General features: G+C 53.5%; 1 protein-coding gene across 2 annotated transcripts in view; it reads left to right on the top strand.

Annotated features, from left to right (window-relative positions):
- Nucleotides 1–9,932: 9,932 nt before the first annotated feature.
- Nucleotides 9,933–17,394, top strand: part of TBKBP1 (TBK1 binding protein 1) — a 44,198-nt gene continuing 36,736 nt past the window's right edge. The window contains exons 1-4 of one of the 2 annotated variants that reach the window (XM_019548339.1): nucleotides 9,933–10,536; nucleotides 11,039–11,161; nucleotides 11,884–11,988; nucleotides 14,883–15,036. In XM_019548339.1, coding sequence (XP_019403884.1) covers nucleotides 10,315–10,536; nucleotides 11,039–11,161; nucleotides 11,884–11,988; nucleotides 14,883–15,036 — 604 coding nt within the window. In that variant the 5' untranslated portion in view covers nucleotides 9,933–10,314. The remainder of the gene's footprint in view (nucleotides 10,537–11,038; nucleotides 11,162–11,883; nucleotides 11,989–14,882; nucleotides 15,037–17,394) is intronic. The other variant, XM_019548340.1, reaches the window with a different exon arrangement.

Here is a 17,394-nt window from a genome sequence, read left to right on the forward strand (position 1 = left end):
GAGCCCAGGGCACCTCTGACCCCCTGTCGGCCCGAGCTCCGTCACCCACCCCCACCCGGCCCTGTTGCTAATACCCTGCGCCCCACTGAGCAGTCCCCCCCACTGCCCCATCCCAGTCTCTTCCCAGCGCATGCTCCCCCCACAGCCGGAGGTTTCCCTCCTGCCCCAGTGACCCCTTTTGATGCGTGGCCGCTCTGCCCACGGCATGCCGACTCTGTGCATCTTCCACCCCAGACCCCGCAGCATCTCCGACCCAGCCGTCCCAAGCTCCACGCTGCCTTCGTGCCTCTGGGGCCCAGTGTATCCTGACACCCTCCAGTCAAAGGCCTGGCCTCCCATTGCTGCTTGGGCTTCCGCACCTGAGCTCCCAGGACCCCGTTGCAGCTGTAGCACCCTGCCCTGCCAGCCCCCACGGCTGCCTGCACCCTCTTTGCCTGGCTGCTTGTGTAAATAGTTATCCTACTGCTTCTCCTCCCCGTGACCCATTCCTGCCTGACCCCTCTTCCCAGCATAGCAGCCAAGAGCTCCTCATGCCCATGTAGGTAGCCACTCAAACCCTTCCCCCTCCCATTGCTGGGCTCAGAGAGCCAGGAGACAAACATGTGGAAGCTGATGTGACATCTGGAGGCTCAGGACAGCTGTGTATGGGGTGGGAGAGAGCAGGGGGTCTCTGTTGGCAGGCTGAGCTGCTTTAATGCCTGCAGCTCAGAGCAGAGTTACAGGGAGCTGGCAATAGGGGTGAAAGCAGCAGCTTTACAAGGCAGGCAGCAGTGTTTTGTTGTTTGCAAGTGTCTCCTAGGCTGGCTGAGGCAGAGGCCAGGGCGCCTGGCTGGTTCCCAGGGCTGCTCTGGCTTCCTCTGATTGTTTGCGATGGTGGTTGTTTGTGTTGCAGTCAGGAGAGTAGAGAGGAAAGGGTTAAGGGGCTCTCACCTGCTTGCGTGCACATGCACGCGGCTTCTTACAAGCTTGCCCACCAGTGCTGACATTACATGTGTGCATGTTTGCCCGCGCACCTAGCATGCACCGGACGCCAGCATGTCTCAAGCTCACTCTCCAGATCCTGGTGTGTCTGGTCACTATTGCATGCTCACATGGCCGTTACATGCGTGTGCCCATGCTCAATCCAGCTCATGCCTTACACAGCCATATGGTTATTTGCATGTGTGCCATCATGCTTGTCTATGACACAGCTGGAAGTGGGCACCTTCCCTCAGTGTGCCACTAGCACCCTACTCCCCCACTATCTCCCTCATGCCTGCACGCTTGCTGAACTACCTTTACACACCTGACGTGCTTTGGCTGCACCAACATGTATGTCACGCCCCCTGTGCTCCATCTCCCTTACCTCTGCCTTCCCCACCTGAAGCCATTGCTGTTGTGCAATGTTGCACTGCTGTTTCAATCACAAAGTGAAAGAGAAAGTGGCCAAGGGAAAGAAAAGCAATTAGGAGAGGAATCTTTCCTGTCACAGCTGAGTAATCAAGAGGCTCAGGGCAAGCAGGGAAAGATTTAGGTCTGCTAGGTAGTGGGGGGTGTGAGGGGAGAGGCAGGATTGTCTTCTGTAAGTGGCGAGGATGGTACAATACAGGTTTGGAAAGAAATCTCCTGCTTTGAGTCATCTTCATCCCCTGTCATTTAAACCTGCTGGGCCTGAGAAGCTCCCATTAGTCCTGCTGGTGTCATTTGCGACTTGGGGGGGCGGTGGCTGGAGAGGGCATGAGGAGCAAGCATCGAGATCCACGTGAGTTTCAGCCAATTGCTAGTTCACTTGCAGGTTGAGTGTTGCCACCCCTCCCAGAGTGACAGCTGGCTCTGGGCAGCATAGTGAGGCAGGGAGATGATCTCCTTCGTTCCTCTAGCACTTCTTGTCCCTGGAGGATCCCCAAAGTGCTTAGCAAACCAGCTCTCTGTTCAGTGCCACTGAAATGTACCAGCTGGCCAGCATACTGCAGAGCAGGTGTCCAATTCCTCCCCCAGAGGAAAGGAGATGAGTAACTCCCATTGGCTTCAGTGGGATTTATCAGATCTTGCTGGAGACCAAAGGGAGGCCAAAGGCCATGGTGAGGGGCACAGTGTGATGATCTGGAATGAATCATGCCGTGGTGCAGGAACGGGGGTTTCTGCCAAGGAAATTGGGGGAGCTCCTCTGCTTTGTGGGACCTTAGATCATGCATGGATTCTTAGTGTTAAGGTCATCTAGGACAGGCCCATGTGCAAGGAGGTGCCCCAGAGGCTGTACGTTTTGGTTGACCGTATGGTGGCAAAACGTCTCTAGGTGTCAGATGCCTTCCCTTTTCCTTCCTTCTGTTTCCATTTGTAGGTTGGTACTTGAAGTGAGCCTCACCAGTTGTTGGGTTCTTACAGCCCCAAGACTCTGCAGCTGGGGAGTTTGAAGCTTGTTGGTTGTTCGCGTTGAAGGCAAAGCAATCTTTGGGCCTTATGTCTGTAAAGATTGTCTTTGTAATGCAGAGTTATGTGCAACTTGTGTGGTACTGGCTGCTTGAGCCTGCTGACGTCTGACACAATAGCAGGGAAGGTGGGACGTGGCTGTTAATTCTGGAACTTAATAACGACACGGTCAACGTTAACTACTGGGAACTATTTTGTTGCTGATTGGGATAAATGCATTAGCACGATATTATAACAGTCTATCTATAACAGTCAGAGGGGACCAGCAAGCACTGGAGAGTCCCTGTTCCCCCGAGCACTATCAGGAGTGACCAGGAATAACGGTCACAAGCTAGCAGAGGGTAAATTCAGATTAGACATCAGGAGGCGCTACTTCACTGTCAGGGCGGCTAGGATCTGGAACCAACTTCCAAGCGAAGTGGTGCTGGTTCCTACCCTGGGGGTCTTTAAGACAAGGCTGGACAATCACCTTGCTGGGGTCTTTTGACCCCAGTACTCTTTCCTGCCATGGCAGGGGGTCGGACTTGATGGTCTGCTCAGGTCCCTTCCGACCCTACCAGCCATGAAACTATGAAACTTCCCCAAACCTTCCTAGGTGTCAAAGCCTCACCTGTCTGCTCCTCAGCTACCAAACAGCTTCCCCAGATCCCTACACCTAGAACCCCTGAGAGAGGAGTTTTGCATTTTAAATGTATCAGAGTTCTGCATCAGACCCAGTGTTAAAAATGTAGAGGGAGTGTTAAATGAATGGCAGGGGATAAGGGGGCAGGCTGTAGTGACTATGTTGCTCCCTTTCATCTTTTGAATAAATGCATAGCTCAGTAGTTTGGTTTGTCAGAGACAGCTGCAGTCACTGAAGTGCCATAGAGTGCATGGTACTAAATGGCCTGATGACATCTCGCAGAGGTGTGGCATGTTCACATTAGACAGAGGGGAAAACTGAGGCAGAGAGAGGCAGACAGCGCCATGATACACGATGAGCTGGTAGTAGAGGTGGGTATGGAAGCCAGGAGTCCTAGCCCCCATTGCTCTAATCACTCTACTTGCTTGCCCCTCCAAGGGATCCTGGCTCCCAGCCCTGCTTGCTCAGCTATGCTGCTTGTCTGGAGCAAAACTCCCATCCAGATGTGCCTCTGAGGAAACCCTTCTCCCCTGGCACAGTTCAAGGGCAGGCCCAGGGTGCTCCCAGGTCTGTCAGAGCAGCTGCCTCATGGTGACTCCAACCTCCCAACAGACTGGCCCTGATCTGGCACATCCATGGTGCTGGCTGCCTTGGGCTGGGCACACGGGTAAACCAACAGTCGGGAGCATGTGATATGGAGTGAGCGGTTCCTGAAGGGCAGGGAGATGCCTTGTTGAGACAGCCCCATAAGTCCATCATTCGCGACCTGCTGTGCCTGTATTAGGAAGGGATCTGGGGTGGCCAGAGGCCCTGGGGGATCCTCACTTGAGACGTGGACCAGTAGGGAGGAAAGAGCCTGAGGCTGAAGGAAGTGCAGCTTAGTAGGCAGTGCAGGGGGAGGATGGAAGTTGAAGCACTTGGGTTCTAGTCCCAGCTCTGGCGGGGCATTAGGGAGTAGTGGTCGGAGTGAGGGACTGGCAGTCCCTTGGCTTTGATATGGCTTCTCACTGTGTTTGGGGCACAGCCATCATTACAGGGGGTCACTGGTTTGGGCAGTTCTTTAGGGAACCCCGCTTCAAAAGGGCCAGCCTTTCCAGGCCCAGGCAGCTCCTGCTGTTCAGCCCTGCAGTGATGTGGCATCCTTTGGGTCAGATCCCCATGGTATCTTGAGGGTGACTGCGCTAAGTTACAGGAAAGCTTGGCATGAATTGCCACATGCTTCGATTTCCCAGCCTGAATAGCTCTGCCAAACCCTGCCCCACCCCTGTGCGCTGTGGCACCTATCTGGGGAGTCTTGCTGGAGCCTGCAGAGACTGTTTGACAAGGCCTGGCCTGAGTGCCAAGCACTCAGTCATTACCTACCCCCAGCACTGCTCACTGCCCTGGCTTTTTCTGTTCCCTGGCTTGATAGCCTCTCCCTAAATACAGCAGCAAAACAGGACACATCTTGAGGGAGCAAGGAGGGCCCGTGTAGCCTTCCTCTTCCCCCTGGACTTTTATACAATGACTTGTTTAGCCCTTCCCTGTCTCCCTGACAGGATTTCAGCCTATGCCAGCATTTCCTGCCGAGGCCTGCGGTTCCAGGACACCCTTTTGCCTTCTTATCTGTGCTGGATGTACTCCCTGTCCTCAGGCTGGGGTACTGGGGGTGAGGGGGTCAGAGAGAAGGAATATTTGAGTAGCCCTGTGGCTTGAAAGGTTGATTAAGAGCTTAATTAACCTTGATATTACATGGTGGGATTTGGAGTCCAGAGGGCTCAGTCTGGGGGATTGGGTTTGTTTTCACAGTCCCTTTAATTTGTTTGAAATATTGCTGGTCTGCAGAGTGAGAAGTTTGCATCTTATTATTTATAGTCTCTAGCCTTGATTGCCCAGAGGTGCTGACTGAGATCAGGGCCTCTGTAGCCCTGTAAAGACAGGGAGGCAGCATGACACCACTGATCTGGGGAGTCTGGAGTCTCTCCTTGGTCTGGGTAGGTAAATAACTCCCCCTCTTGTACCTGGCTTTTAATGATTTGTATCTTAGGATCTCCAAACAGCTCTGTGAGCTGCTTGGATGGCAGGCTGTTCAAAGCAAGCACAGTATTTATTCTGTGCTGACTCAACAGTGCTCTGGTCCTGGCTAGAGTCTGTGAGGGTTCAAGTTGGAGAAATGGTACAAGAGAGCCCTTGACTCAAAGAGCTCCCCAGTGTAAATGGACAGAGAGGACAACAGGTTGGAGGAGGAAGCAGGTGCAGGAAGGGGAAGTGAGAGGTCCAAGGTCACACATAGGGCCAGTGTGTATGCTGTCTCCTGAGAAGTTGGTGGGAGTTTGAGTTAGGAGCAATGCTGGGGCTGACTTCATAGCAAGGGCAAGGCCTCATCTTCTTCCCAGGTCTGTCCTCACTGTTAGGTTAGCCCAGGTTGTCTATGCCAGCACTCATGAGAGCAGTTGCTTTGCGAGGTGATGCACTGGGCAGTGCAGGACTGAAAGAGACTGGCTGGGTCACTGAGTTCCCTCCCCCACTGTTGCAACCACCCTGGAGCTCCTTTCATGCAGGGATCAAGGTCCGTTTTGAAACAAGGTGAATTTATACCACTGATGCCACTGCTGACGCCTGTGACCCCATCTGGCATGGTGTCAGCTCCCCATGGAAGTTAGCCAGGAGAAGGTTGTGGCATACCCTCTGGTCTGTTCTCTTCGCTGGTGCAGTCCCTATTCATGTGTGGCCCATGAACTGCAGGGCGCACTGCCCATGTCTCTTGGCGCTGCAGCGTGACTTGCATATCAGGGAACTGAGGGGCAACTCGTTCATCCTCCCTGGGCAGCAAGACAGGTGGGGGATTGTGGGACATGGAAATAAGCTTTATCTGTACATCAGAGCTGTCACATGAACAGCTGATATCCTGGGCCTGCCAGTCTGAGACAAGCTTCCTTGGAGTATACAAGGGGCTGAATGGGGTTTGTGGGAGTTGGACCAGCCAGGCCTGTGAGTCTTTGTGTCTCCCACTTGTTTGCAGTGTGGGATTTTTTGCTGTGTGCATTCATGCCTTTGCCTCCCAGACTGGGTTCTACTTCGTAATGATGTGATGCACTTTGATGTATGTGGGCTTTATTTAATTGAATGTATTTAAATTGGAATTCCCTCAGCAAAGAACACTGTGTTGTCGGGTGTGCAGAAGTGCCGTCCGCTGAGACAAGCCGCAGAAAAGATCTTTGGGAAATAAGTGTTTTTGGGTGGCTTTTTATCTTGCATCACTAAATCAACAGCTTGAGATCTCGTACGTAGCAACAGTATCATGTAAGGGTACGTCTACATAGCCAAACGAGTGTGTGAATGGTGTTTAGGTGCCTACTCAGAGTGTCAGTTGCACCAACTCTGACTTCCTTGCTCTTGCGCCCACTTACTGACAGGTAACTGACATGTGCACATGCTCTGTACATCCCCTGCACTTGGCTGAGATGGCCCAGACTGACATGATGCAGATGCCAGAGGAGGCGTGAGTCCCTCTAGCCATCAGGCACTCAGTCTAAATTCAGCTCTCTGAGCCCAAGCAGCAGATCAAGGGGAGTTCATTACACTTGGCCTTGGCCATGATTATAACAGAATGAAAGAGCCACAGCACTTACTGGGATAAGTGTTGTCATGCTAGCCTCAGGGTGCTCAAACCGTGAGGGCTGTGCTGGCAGAGGGGTGAAGGCATCTCACCACAGCTCCAGAGGTGTGAGTTTGTGCCATGCTCCAGAGTTGGGCCAAAGACTGCCTTCTTCCCCTCCTCGCCACTGGAAATAGGACCTGGTGGGGTGGGGAGTCAAAAGTGGGCAGATGTGATGCACAGTGACCTGCCACAGGGGTTGAGATCTGTGAGCCAGAGCAGAAAGTTTAGCATGAGTTGTTATGTTCACGCTTTGGCTGTTCACAGCAGATGGTTACTTGAGTAGCATGCTATGAAGACAACATTGGCAAGCACTGGTGCCCAGATCTGGCACCCAGGGGGTTTGTATTCTGGTGGCTGAAGCCTGGAGCTTTTCGCTCCTATTGTTACCTGCATGAGCTGGCGTGGATGTCCCCTACCTGTGCTATGCTCAGGCTTCATTTGCCTGGGTGACATAGTCTAAGATCCCTTACCAATGGTGGATGGCATGCAGGAGGCTGCACAGTCACAGAAGGGGGAGCAGGCTCTGCCATGGTGACCTTGCAGTCTAATGCAGACAAGAAGCAGGGAGGAGGGGAGCGACACACTCAAGGTCAAGCAGCAGGGTGGTAGTGGAGGGGGACAGGACCACATTCCCTGATGGTCAGTCCATGGTCTGGTCTTCTCACCCATGCTGCTTGCCTGGTACTCTGATCATCACTCTATGTCAGTGAGAGCCAGCCTTCTGGGCAGGCACACCCTCCTTGAGTGCCATTCCTTGCCTGATCTGCTGCTTTGCCGCCTTCTTCCTTCCCTCTCTGCTGCTGTTCTCCCTGCTCCCTCCTGAATCCATTGTGTGCTGCACACACAGAGCCTTCCCATGCCACTTGTGCCATATGTGCTGTGGGGTGGCCACCCCTGCTCTATGTCCAGCTGGGTGCCTACACAGAAGTATTAACCCCCATTTGGGAAGTGGATGGCTAAGGCTAAGTGACTTGTCCAAGGTCAGTGAGGAAGGCTGTTCCAAAGCCAGGATTTGATCCAGGCCTCTTCCATCACCCCAGCCACTATATCCCCCCCTCATCTGCACAGTCCCTGTCCATGCTCTGTGGAGGTAAGACATGACAGCCCCTCTACACTGTCAGCTGCTGTTGAGCCAGGTGGCAGTGAGGGAAAAGATGAGTCTTAAGAGCAGCTAGCAAAGCGCCCAATTATGCTGGAGGCATTTGCCCACGGTAGAGCAGGTTTGTAGCTATCGTCTCATTCACTGAGTTCAATAAACAGCTGGGTTTCCCTTCTAGTCGCTGCTGCCCTGGTCTGCATTTGAATCGCTGACCTACAGACCAGAGGCTTGCTGCCCCCCTCCCCTGGCTCTAAGGCAGGTCTCTGGCATGCAGAGGTGTGAGGTGTGTGCGTATGTTGGTGTTATTTCCCCGGTGAATCAGAAAGGCTGTCTGTGCTATTAGTGACGAACATGTCTTTATATAGGGCACTGCATTTTTACCTTTTATTTATAGGAGGGAAGAGAAGCCTTGCGGTTCAGTCATCAGTGCGGAGTCATCAGCGCAGGGAGCTATTTCTGGCTCAGACTTCCTGTGGGACCTTGGGAGAGTCACTTAATCTCCCTGCACCATGAAGCAGGGAGGAGTGGAATCTGGAGTCAGTTTCATGTTCTCCAGGCTCCCTGCAGTGCATCTTTTATACTGACAGGGACCTCTTTACTCTCACCCCCACTCACTGACATGTAACTGATCCCTCCCCTTGGTGCATCCCATTGCACTTGGCTGAGATGGCCCAGACTGACATGATGCAGATGCTGGAGAAGGTGCAAGTCCCTCCAGCTCCCAGGCTCCTGTCTGAATTCAGCTCTCTGAGCCTGAGTAGCAGAACAAAGGGGAATCATTACACTTAGGCCCTGTCTGTGCATGAGAGTGTAACGCTCCCATCTGCAGTGAAAGCGGGATGGCCAGCCTCAGCATCTGTGCACTTGTGCCAGCCTCCAGGGTGCTCACGCCAGCATTAGCTTATTCCTGAATGGGCACAGGAGTGAGCAACACTACTCCGAGGGACCAGGGCAGGTGAGAGGTGGAAAGGCCTGAGGCATCTCACTGCAGCACAGTTTGTGCCTTGCTCCAGATTCATGCTCATGGCTGTAAATGGGACCAGGCAGGGTTGGAGAAGTCAAAGATGGACAGATGTGATCCCCGCCTGTGAGCTGTTGGTGACAGGCTGGTGTGTCTTGGCTCTGACAGGCTGTTCAGCTGCAGGGGGAATCCTTGACCTGTCTCTAAGAGCTTTGTGTGCACTGACCTCAGAGTTAACGTATTCCTAAAAGCCAAAATATCCCTTGCTTTCCCTGCATCCTTCCTCCTGGCAAACACAAAGCCTGGATCCAGTTTGGGGATTCGGGGGGGCGGGGGTGGAGTTAAAGTCACATTCGCCTAGCGCCTTAATCCTGTCAAGGGGAAGGTGCTAGACACAGCACAGCTTCCCTCTCCTTCCCCGTGACTTGTGAGGTAATTAGCATCTCTGCTTCTTGCCTTTGTCTCCGAGCTTTTCATGGGTTGGGGGGGGGATTTGTCAGTATTCCCAGTCCTGCCCACCAACTCTTTCCCTGCCTGCCCCATTGCCACTGGCAGGGTAGCACTGAAGTCTTTTCATCCCATTGTTCCCCAGGTTCTTTACTTGCTTTTTCTCGCTCAGAAGGATGGAGGATTAGGGTCCACAATCCACTGGCAGTCTGTGAGAGCAGCATCTGTATAGGGCTTTGGTTTTCCGGTAGCAGTTTGCTAATAAGCAGCAGTACATCACCCTGATGGGGTGAGATCTTCCCTCCCCAACCCCAATCCCTTCCCTAAGGCTTCAATCTGTTGGCTTTTCCAGTGTCTCCAGTAACATCGATTTCCTCTCCCTGGGGAGGACAGTCTCCCTGGGCTTGCCTGAGGTCATTCTCTGCATCCCCGGCTTAGACCTTGGGGTTCAATGGCTCAGCTGGAATGGGAGATCTGGTTCACTCCCTGCCTCTGCTACTGCTTCCCTGGAAGTCCTTGGGGAAGTTATTTCATCTCTCGGGGCCTTGGTTCCCTCTGTGTGTGATGGGGATACCATGGCTTTTGTCTATGTCAGGAGTGATCAACCTCTGGCCCGAGGGCCAGAGGCAGCCCACAGCCTTGTGTCATCTGACCAGTGGGACTCCCCACAGGTCTGGAAATTTGGCAGTGGGGGAGCAGTGCTGTTGCTCCCTCACTGCCAAATCTTTGGACCTATGGGGAGCACCAGGCTCTGCATGCTGGATCCAGTGCCCAAACCTGGTGCAGGGGCATGAGAGAGGCTGGTGTTCAGCCCCTGGGACCCAAACCTGGCAGGACGGGGCAGTGCCAAGCCACAAGGCTGAATTTGGTCCACAGACAGCCCCTGTGCCACACCTGGCTTGTGGGACCAAAACATTGAGCGCCACTGGTCTGTGGATCGTAAGCCCCTTTTGGGCACTGGCTGCCTCACTGGTTGTACAGCACCTTGCATAACTAGGCCACAGCACCTCTGCACCCCAGGTGCAAATGAGTAGTCAAATGACAGCCACTCCTCAACCTGATCCCTGTTGTTCTTCTGCAGCTGGGATCCGACGTACCCTGGGGAGTCTTACTGACTGCCTGCCCCAAGCCGTGCCATGGACTCCATGTTCGAGGATGACATCAGCATCCTCACCCAGGAGGCGCTGTGCCAAGATGAGGAGTGGCTGGACAGCCCCAACACAGACCTCTCCAGTGAGATGTGCTCTGCCTCACATTTCGCCCTCATCACGGCCTATGACGACATCAAAAACCGCCTGACCAGCCTGGAGAGGGAGAACTCCACCCTGAAGAGGAGGCTGAAGATGTACGAGATCAAGGTGAGATGCATGCAGGAGGTCAGTACCTCTCACTTTCTCTCCAGTCTCTGCCCAGTCGTAGCCAAGGTGGGCAGACCAGCACAAGGGAGGTTGAAGCCCCAGGACTTGTGCCAAAGTCTGGGGTGGGTGGCAATAGCAGCAAGGCCACAGATGGATGGTGGTGGTGGGTGGGTGGTGGCGTGTGACTAGGGGGTCATTGCAGCAACAGAGGGGATAGCTCCAGGATGGATCCCAGGAGCATACATCTGAGGCTGTGTGTTTTCCAACCTCATGTACTCAGCTCTGTATTCCTGTAGCACAGCTCTGTGGTGCAGCTGGAGGCATGTGCACCCAGTCATGTGCAGCTCTGGGCTTGCAGCCACTGTCACACACCCCAGAGCGTGCAGTTCCCCGTGTGTTTAGCATGATGATGGTCCCTGGGGCCATGCCGAGTCCTGTGCTGAACCAGCTGGTGCTCAAGGGTGTCCACTTTCACCTCTTCCCACCCCCTCCATGGCTACAGTACCCAGTGATTGGCGAGTTCGGAGAGGAGCACATCTTCTCGGTCTATGACATGAAGGAAAGCTCCCTGCTGAAGAGCGAGAAGGCCAGCCTCCAACAGCAACTAAACCAATTCCAGCATGAGGTGTGTGGCTTTGATGGCTCAGGGAGCCCTGGGGGTGATGCATGGAGCTTTGCTGCTTCTTTGCTGAGGCTCTTGGTTCCTATCTGCAGGGACCAGAGCAGCAGTAGGGTCTGGGATAGGAAAGTACCTGAACTTCTCACTGCAAGTATGTGTGTGTGAGGAAGGAAGTCTATGGGCTTGTTTAGGGAGATCTGCAGGTCCCTAACATGGGGCATTTTCAGGCTGGGGCGAGGTCAGCTCTCGTGCCCTGTCCAAATTTCAGCCCAGGTCATTATACTTTGCTGTTTTCAAATCCACCCCCCTTCCCAAAGCTATCTAAACCAGGCATGGTGTTTTCTACCTCTTCCGAAACATTGTTGCATGAAGTTTAGTAGCTGTCCTGCTGCTTTCCAGAGGTGGCTGCATTTGGGAAGTGGCCTCTGCATTTCTTACAGCTTATAATAGCACTATGGGTAAAAAATGGAGTTCACTTCTTATCTGCCACTGTGAGTGCATCCGCCCCTCTGGCTGAAGCAGCAGTGTCTTCCCCTAGTACTAAAGTACCAGAGGGCTCCACTGGAGATAGGAGCTTTCTGCTGGCTCAGATCTTGTTCTTTAGTTCTCAGTGCATGTTACTGGTTGCTATCAGTCACTCCCCTGCAGTCCTGCCAGCATTGAGGAGGTCTTGCTGCCCTCTGATCCTTGCGTCCACCTCCAGACAGCTCCTCTTTCCTGCCTTCCAGCTGCAGAAGAGCAAAGAGAGGGAGGAGCAGCTGGATGAAATGATCCAGGCCTATGAGAAGCTGTGTGTGGAGAAGACCGACCTGGAGTCAGAGCTGGGGGAGATGGTAGGTCCCAGGGAGAACTCTGACCTGGGTGTGTTTGCCTTTGGTTGCGTGTTTGTACCTGCATATGCATCTTGTGTGTGTTCTCACATCTGGGGTACGTAACAATTGGAGTATAAGTATGCTAGAGGAATCCAGATGCTGGGGGAGGTAGTATCTCCCAGCTGGCTTTGTGGTTAGTGTTTCTGCTTAGGAATTGTGGGTTAATCAGCTTAGGAGTCATGAGTTTAAGTCTCAGCTCTGTCACAGGCTCCTTTGCACATCCTTGATCAAGTCTCTTTGCCTCTGCACTTCAGCTCCCCATCTGCCAAGCATTATGGGTGCTTCAGAGGGCTGCTCTGTGGATAAAGACATTCCTGGCCCTGAGGTGCTCAGATACCTTCCAGAGTGGGGTCCAGATGAACACATAAGATAGCCTGCTGGCTTCTTCCTATGGCTCCTGGGGGGTCTTGCTAGTGGTTAGAGCCAGGGGTTGGGAGTCAGGGCTCCTGGGTTCTTAGCCCCAGCATTGATGTTGGGCAGATCACTTTGCTTCCCCAGGAGTCTGTGAAATGGGGGTAAGGGATTCTGTATTGCACTGGTGGAGCCAAGTTCAGTTGAGTTCTTTGTGCTCCCTGGCTGGACAGTCTGAGGAGAGTGCTGAGCACCCTAAAGTATCATCATTGCAGTGGTGCTGGCATCCCTGCATTGGACAGTAGAATGTGGTGCCTTTGCTTGCACAGCACCTGGATCTGTGTTTACTGCAGTGCTGTTTTGCCTGTGACACTAACAAATGCCCCCCATCACAGATCCGTTGGTGAAGTGCTCTTGTCCTCACCAGGCCTCACGGACACAGCAGAATTTATGTTGCCAGCTGCAACCCAGCTCTTCATTGGGTCTCATGTTGCATGGAACTGAAAGCCCCCCCCCCACCCCGGCCACTGGCTCCTCCTACTCCCCAAATTGCAGTGACTTCCATAGCTGGTCTATCCCATCAGTTCTCTTCCTATCCCAAGGAGGTGGAAAGCCTTGTGGCTGAGTCACTTGGCTGACAGTGAATGGATCTGGGATGAATTTTGGGCCCTGTGACAAGTCACTTAAATTATCTGCATCACCAGGGCCTGTCTGCTTGACAGTCAGAGTGATGGTAGTATGGCCAAATTGGTTTTTGTCCAGTTAGCTGGGCACCCAGGGCAGTGAGGCTAGGACTCTTGGTACCTTGGTGTGGGTGAAACCCTGCTGTCAGTACCCAAGCTGGATGGGTTACTGCAAGCACAGGGATGGTCGTGCCTACTGCAGCCAAGCCGCTCATTCCAGTAAAGACCTATGCACAGAGTGTATAGAGCAGGAAGCCTCAGGAACCTCTTCTGTATGTGGTCTGTGGGCTGCTTAGAACCATCTTTTGCTTTGGGGGTGGACTGCACCTAGTGCAATGGAGCCACCATCTTAGTTATTGCTGATTGCTTGCCATCTTGGTTATATGCCATTCCGTAGCCAAGTTTTGCTTGCCTGACTGTCTTCAGTGAGGGAAATCAAAGTGGGCTTGCTCACAAGACTTGAAGTACCCTTCCCCGTGAGTGCCCCCAGAGTTATGTTCATCACATTGATATGGTTCTGTGGGTCACTCCTGTCCAACTGGGGACTATCAATGATACCAATGGACTGGCTACTGCTAAGACACATCCCAGAAAGGAACTAAAATGGGATGGAATTTGCAAAAATCCTCCGCCTTCCCGCAGCATCCATCCTCCTGTCCTGAAGGGTTTTGAGAGCTGAATCAGTGGAGGGTGTTTCATCCTGTGAAGTGAATGAGAGCAGTGCGTGTGGAGCCCACGCTTGGTAGTGAGCTGCTGGCTGTGCTCTAGTTATCATCCTGTTATGAATCCTTTGCTCTGCTCCACTTATTATGCTGTAGCTGAGGACCTGGGCACAGCCAGGCATGATTCCCATAGGAATACACTCCACAGGGAGCCAGTGTTTTGCTTCCTGCCCTGGAAGGGGCTGGGATTCAGGCATTAATGGGAGAGAGGGTGTTGGTGGAGGGATTTTGCTGGCTAGGGTTCTCATAAAGCAGATCCCACATTCAGCTGTTGTGATGTCAGTGGTGCAGTGACCACAGATGTTGCCAGGTGGGTGCCTGTTGGGGCACAAAGTGTCAGTGGAGCTGTGTGGATTTACCCCAGCTGGGATTTGGCCGTGGGTGAAAGGAGCTGGAGTGACAACACTGGAGGTGGAGTTCTCTATCAACTTCCAGGGCCTAGAGGAGGCTTCTCATGCAACTCCCTAGCAATGGGGCTCAGTCTTGCCTCAGATGGAGCCTTTCTGGAGGGGGGAGAAATGGGAGTTCAGGCTCCTTGGCCTCTGGGCAGAGACTGCTACCACAGGGGTAATACAAGTTGCCTGGCTTTAGACTTGTCTGTGTCCATTGTGTACAGATTCTGGGTCAGATTTTCAAAGGGACCCAAGAGGGTTAAGCTCCCAGTTCCCTCTGTGCCTTGGAAAATCTCCCCTCAGAAATGGACTTGGTCTAGCCAATAAATCTCACAGGTGTTTGTATACTTTGGTAAGGGAGGGAGTTCCCCTTCTACCTCAGGTTGCTCCACACAGGAAGAGTTGCAAGTATCTACCTTGTGCTTTTAGCTGTAGATGCCCCCCAATTCACTCTCTGGAGTGCTGGTCAAGATGGCAGCCATGCCTTTTGCACTGGAGTTCTTGCACCTCTGTTTGGAGTCTGCAGCTCCAGGCACCTCACTTGGGCAAAATCCAAGAGAACCGGGTGTATGTGCAAAAGGCCTTGAATGCATTCATCAGGATTCCCCTCCTCTGGTACCTGAATGAGGCTACATGTGTAGAGTGGGTGGTGTGCCCAGCAGGGAGGTCTTCCTTCACCCTGTCTTTCTCCACTTCCCATTCCCCAGAGAGCCTTGGTGGAAACGCACGTGAATCGCATCCGGAACCTGGAGCAGCAGCTGCGGCAGCGAGATGGCAGCTCCTTCCAGAACCTTAACTCCCAGCTGCAGAACCAGGAGGTCCAGTACTTGTCACTCCATGGCAGCCCTGCCTTGACGCACGGTGAGTCTTGCATATCTGCCCCAGGAAAGGCTCTGGTCTTCTTAGTGGGACTCAGTGCAGTGCCAGCCACTTTGTAGGAGCCTGAGAACTTGTGGTCTCATTAGCTAGGGTCCCCAGCTCCTTTTAAGCTACCTTTCTGCCTCTGGTATTCTGGGACAGCCAACAGCTTGCTCAATCTGTGCTGTTTAGAGCAGCCTAATGGCTTCTCTAACTTACACTGTGCTTTGCATGAACTCATACAAGCCCTGGGAAGTAGGGGATGGCTGGAGTACACTATGTTGCAGCCAGGTCCATGTTCTTGGCTCTTTTCCCCCTGCACCAGTCCTAACACCCCCCTGATTCCAGAGCTACAAATAAGGGAAGTGTAATGGCCTTACACCCAGGCAAGTTTTTTAGATCTGTTTCTGGTCCCTTTATGCTGCCAGAGAAGTATGAGAGGCACCTGAGCATGACTGGGACTGTTCAAGGGAGTACCTGTCACTGTCCTAAGGATCCCAAAGTGCCTTGCGAAAGAGCCTGGACATTGTTATCTCTTCTTTCCACATGTGGAGGGACCCAGGCCCAGAGTATGCAACTTCCCCGAAGGTGGCAAGATAGGGGCAGAGTTGTGGCAGCAACCCAGGAGTCCAGGCTGCTAATCCCTTTGCTTTAAGCACTGCCCCACACTACTGCAATGGGTCGTTGTGCTTCCGCCCGCAAGCAAAAGTCAGCTGTCACCTATCGTGTTTCCTGCCAGGTCAAGTAGGCTCCTGGTAGCATGGGGCTGCTGGAGGCTAGGATTGGCTGTGCAGTGAGCAGAGCGGGGTCTGAGTCAGAAGATATAGTTGCTAGCTCAGTGCAAGGCCTTGGACACATCATGTCTCCATAGCCTCCCAAAGGCTCAGTTTTTCCAGTTGTAAGTGGTAGGGAATAGAGTTTGCCCTGGAAGTGGTTTGAGATCTTTGTATCAGAAAGGCTTCTGCTTTGGCCCCACTGCCACCTAATTGGAGCAGTTCTGGGTAGTACTACCAGGCTACGGAGTAGACTCCAGTCACCAGCTGTCCGACAGAGAGGGACTAGTTCAAGCCCTTCCTGTGCTGGAGGGCTGCCAGCTCCAGCCAGAGCCTCCTGTACAGTGCAGGCTGTGGGGTTACTTTCTGTAGTTCCAGCCTGACAGCTGCAGGGTGGTGAGGGTATCAGCATTTCCCTTGCAGTTGATTTCGTCCCACTGAAAATAGCACCCAGGACAGCATGGGGTCTGCTCCCCAAAGGAATTGGAGCTGGGAGGCAGAAGCAGCCTCATCCCATGTCTCAGCATGTAATGCTTTCCAGCCAGCAGAGGGTGCCACAGCCCCTCTGTTTGTGGGTTCCACCCTCTGTTTCTGAAGTCTGCCACAAACTCTTTTCAGACCCCTCCCCACCTGCCCCATAGCCAGAAACACTGATTCTGTTGTGATAGCTCTGGGGAATGAGATTGCCTAGGCACTGGCGTCTGAATGTGATCCCTTCTGGGTCACAGCGCCACATGTGGAGTCTGGTGGACCTGGTCCCTCCCCCAGCCTGTCTAAGTGCTGGCTGAGCACAGACACACGCACAGCACATTTAGTGCCAGGTCAGCGCTCTAGAGAGCAGAAGCTGACGAGAGCTGGATCCTGGGCACGGGGAGCAGTCTGGGTGGAGGCAGGGCTGGAGCTGGCAGAGCCAGGCAGTATCTTGGGGCTCTGCTGGGAGGGTGTGGCGGGGCGTCCACTGTCCAAGGCCTGTAATTGGAGATCACCTCACTGAGACTGCATGCCTAGGAAGGCACTTGGAGGGAGCAGGCGCTGAGTCAGACCTGCTGAGTCGCAGCTCCTGCTTCCCAGCTGACTTTCTGCCTGCCGGGAGGGGGTGAGGAAAGCGATTGCCTTTGCACTTTCATTAGCAACTGGATCTCCAAGCAGGGGAACCGGGTTTTGCTCCAGGAGCTGGTCACCATTTCCCCCACCCAGTAGTATCACAGGCAGGGAGAGGCCGAGACACCACCCAGGGGAGGCGACTTGCCCAAGGTTCTGTCGCAAGGCAAGGGCAGAACCAAACATAGGGCTTGATAGCAGGTCTAGGCTGGGGTTCCTGTCTCCCTTCATACTACTGCAGAAATGGGCCACAAAGCAAAGCTGCTGTCTGGCAGCTGACTCTGGGTTTTTGCTACTGCTGGCTTTGCTACTGAGTCCTGAGGACTGTGGGGGGGTCACTGGTGCAAAAGATGCCTATGCCCACTTCAGTGAGTACTTCTGCAGTAGGAAACAGGCTGCTTTGCTTTCAGATTTACCTCCACCCACAGCAGCCTCTTGCCCCACCTTCCCCTTTTCCCAACCAACCACCAGCCACCACTTTGGTCCT

The sequence above is a fragment of the Crocodylus porosus genome, unplaced genomic scaffold (assembly GCF_001723895.1).
Source record: "Crocodylus porosus isolate Cpor-Errol unplaced genomic scaffold, CroPor_comp1, whole genome shotgun sequence".
NCBI classification, from domain to species: domain Eukaryota; kingdom Metazoa; phylum Chordata; order Crocodylia; family Crocodylidae; genus Crocodylus; species Crocodylus porosus.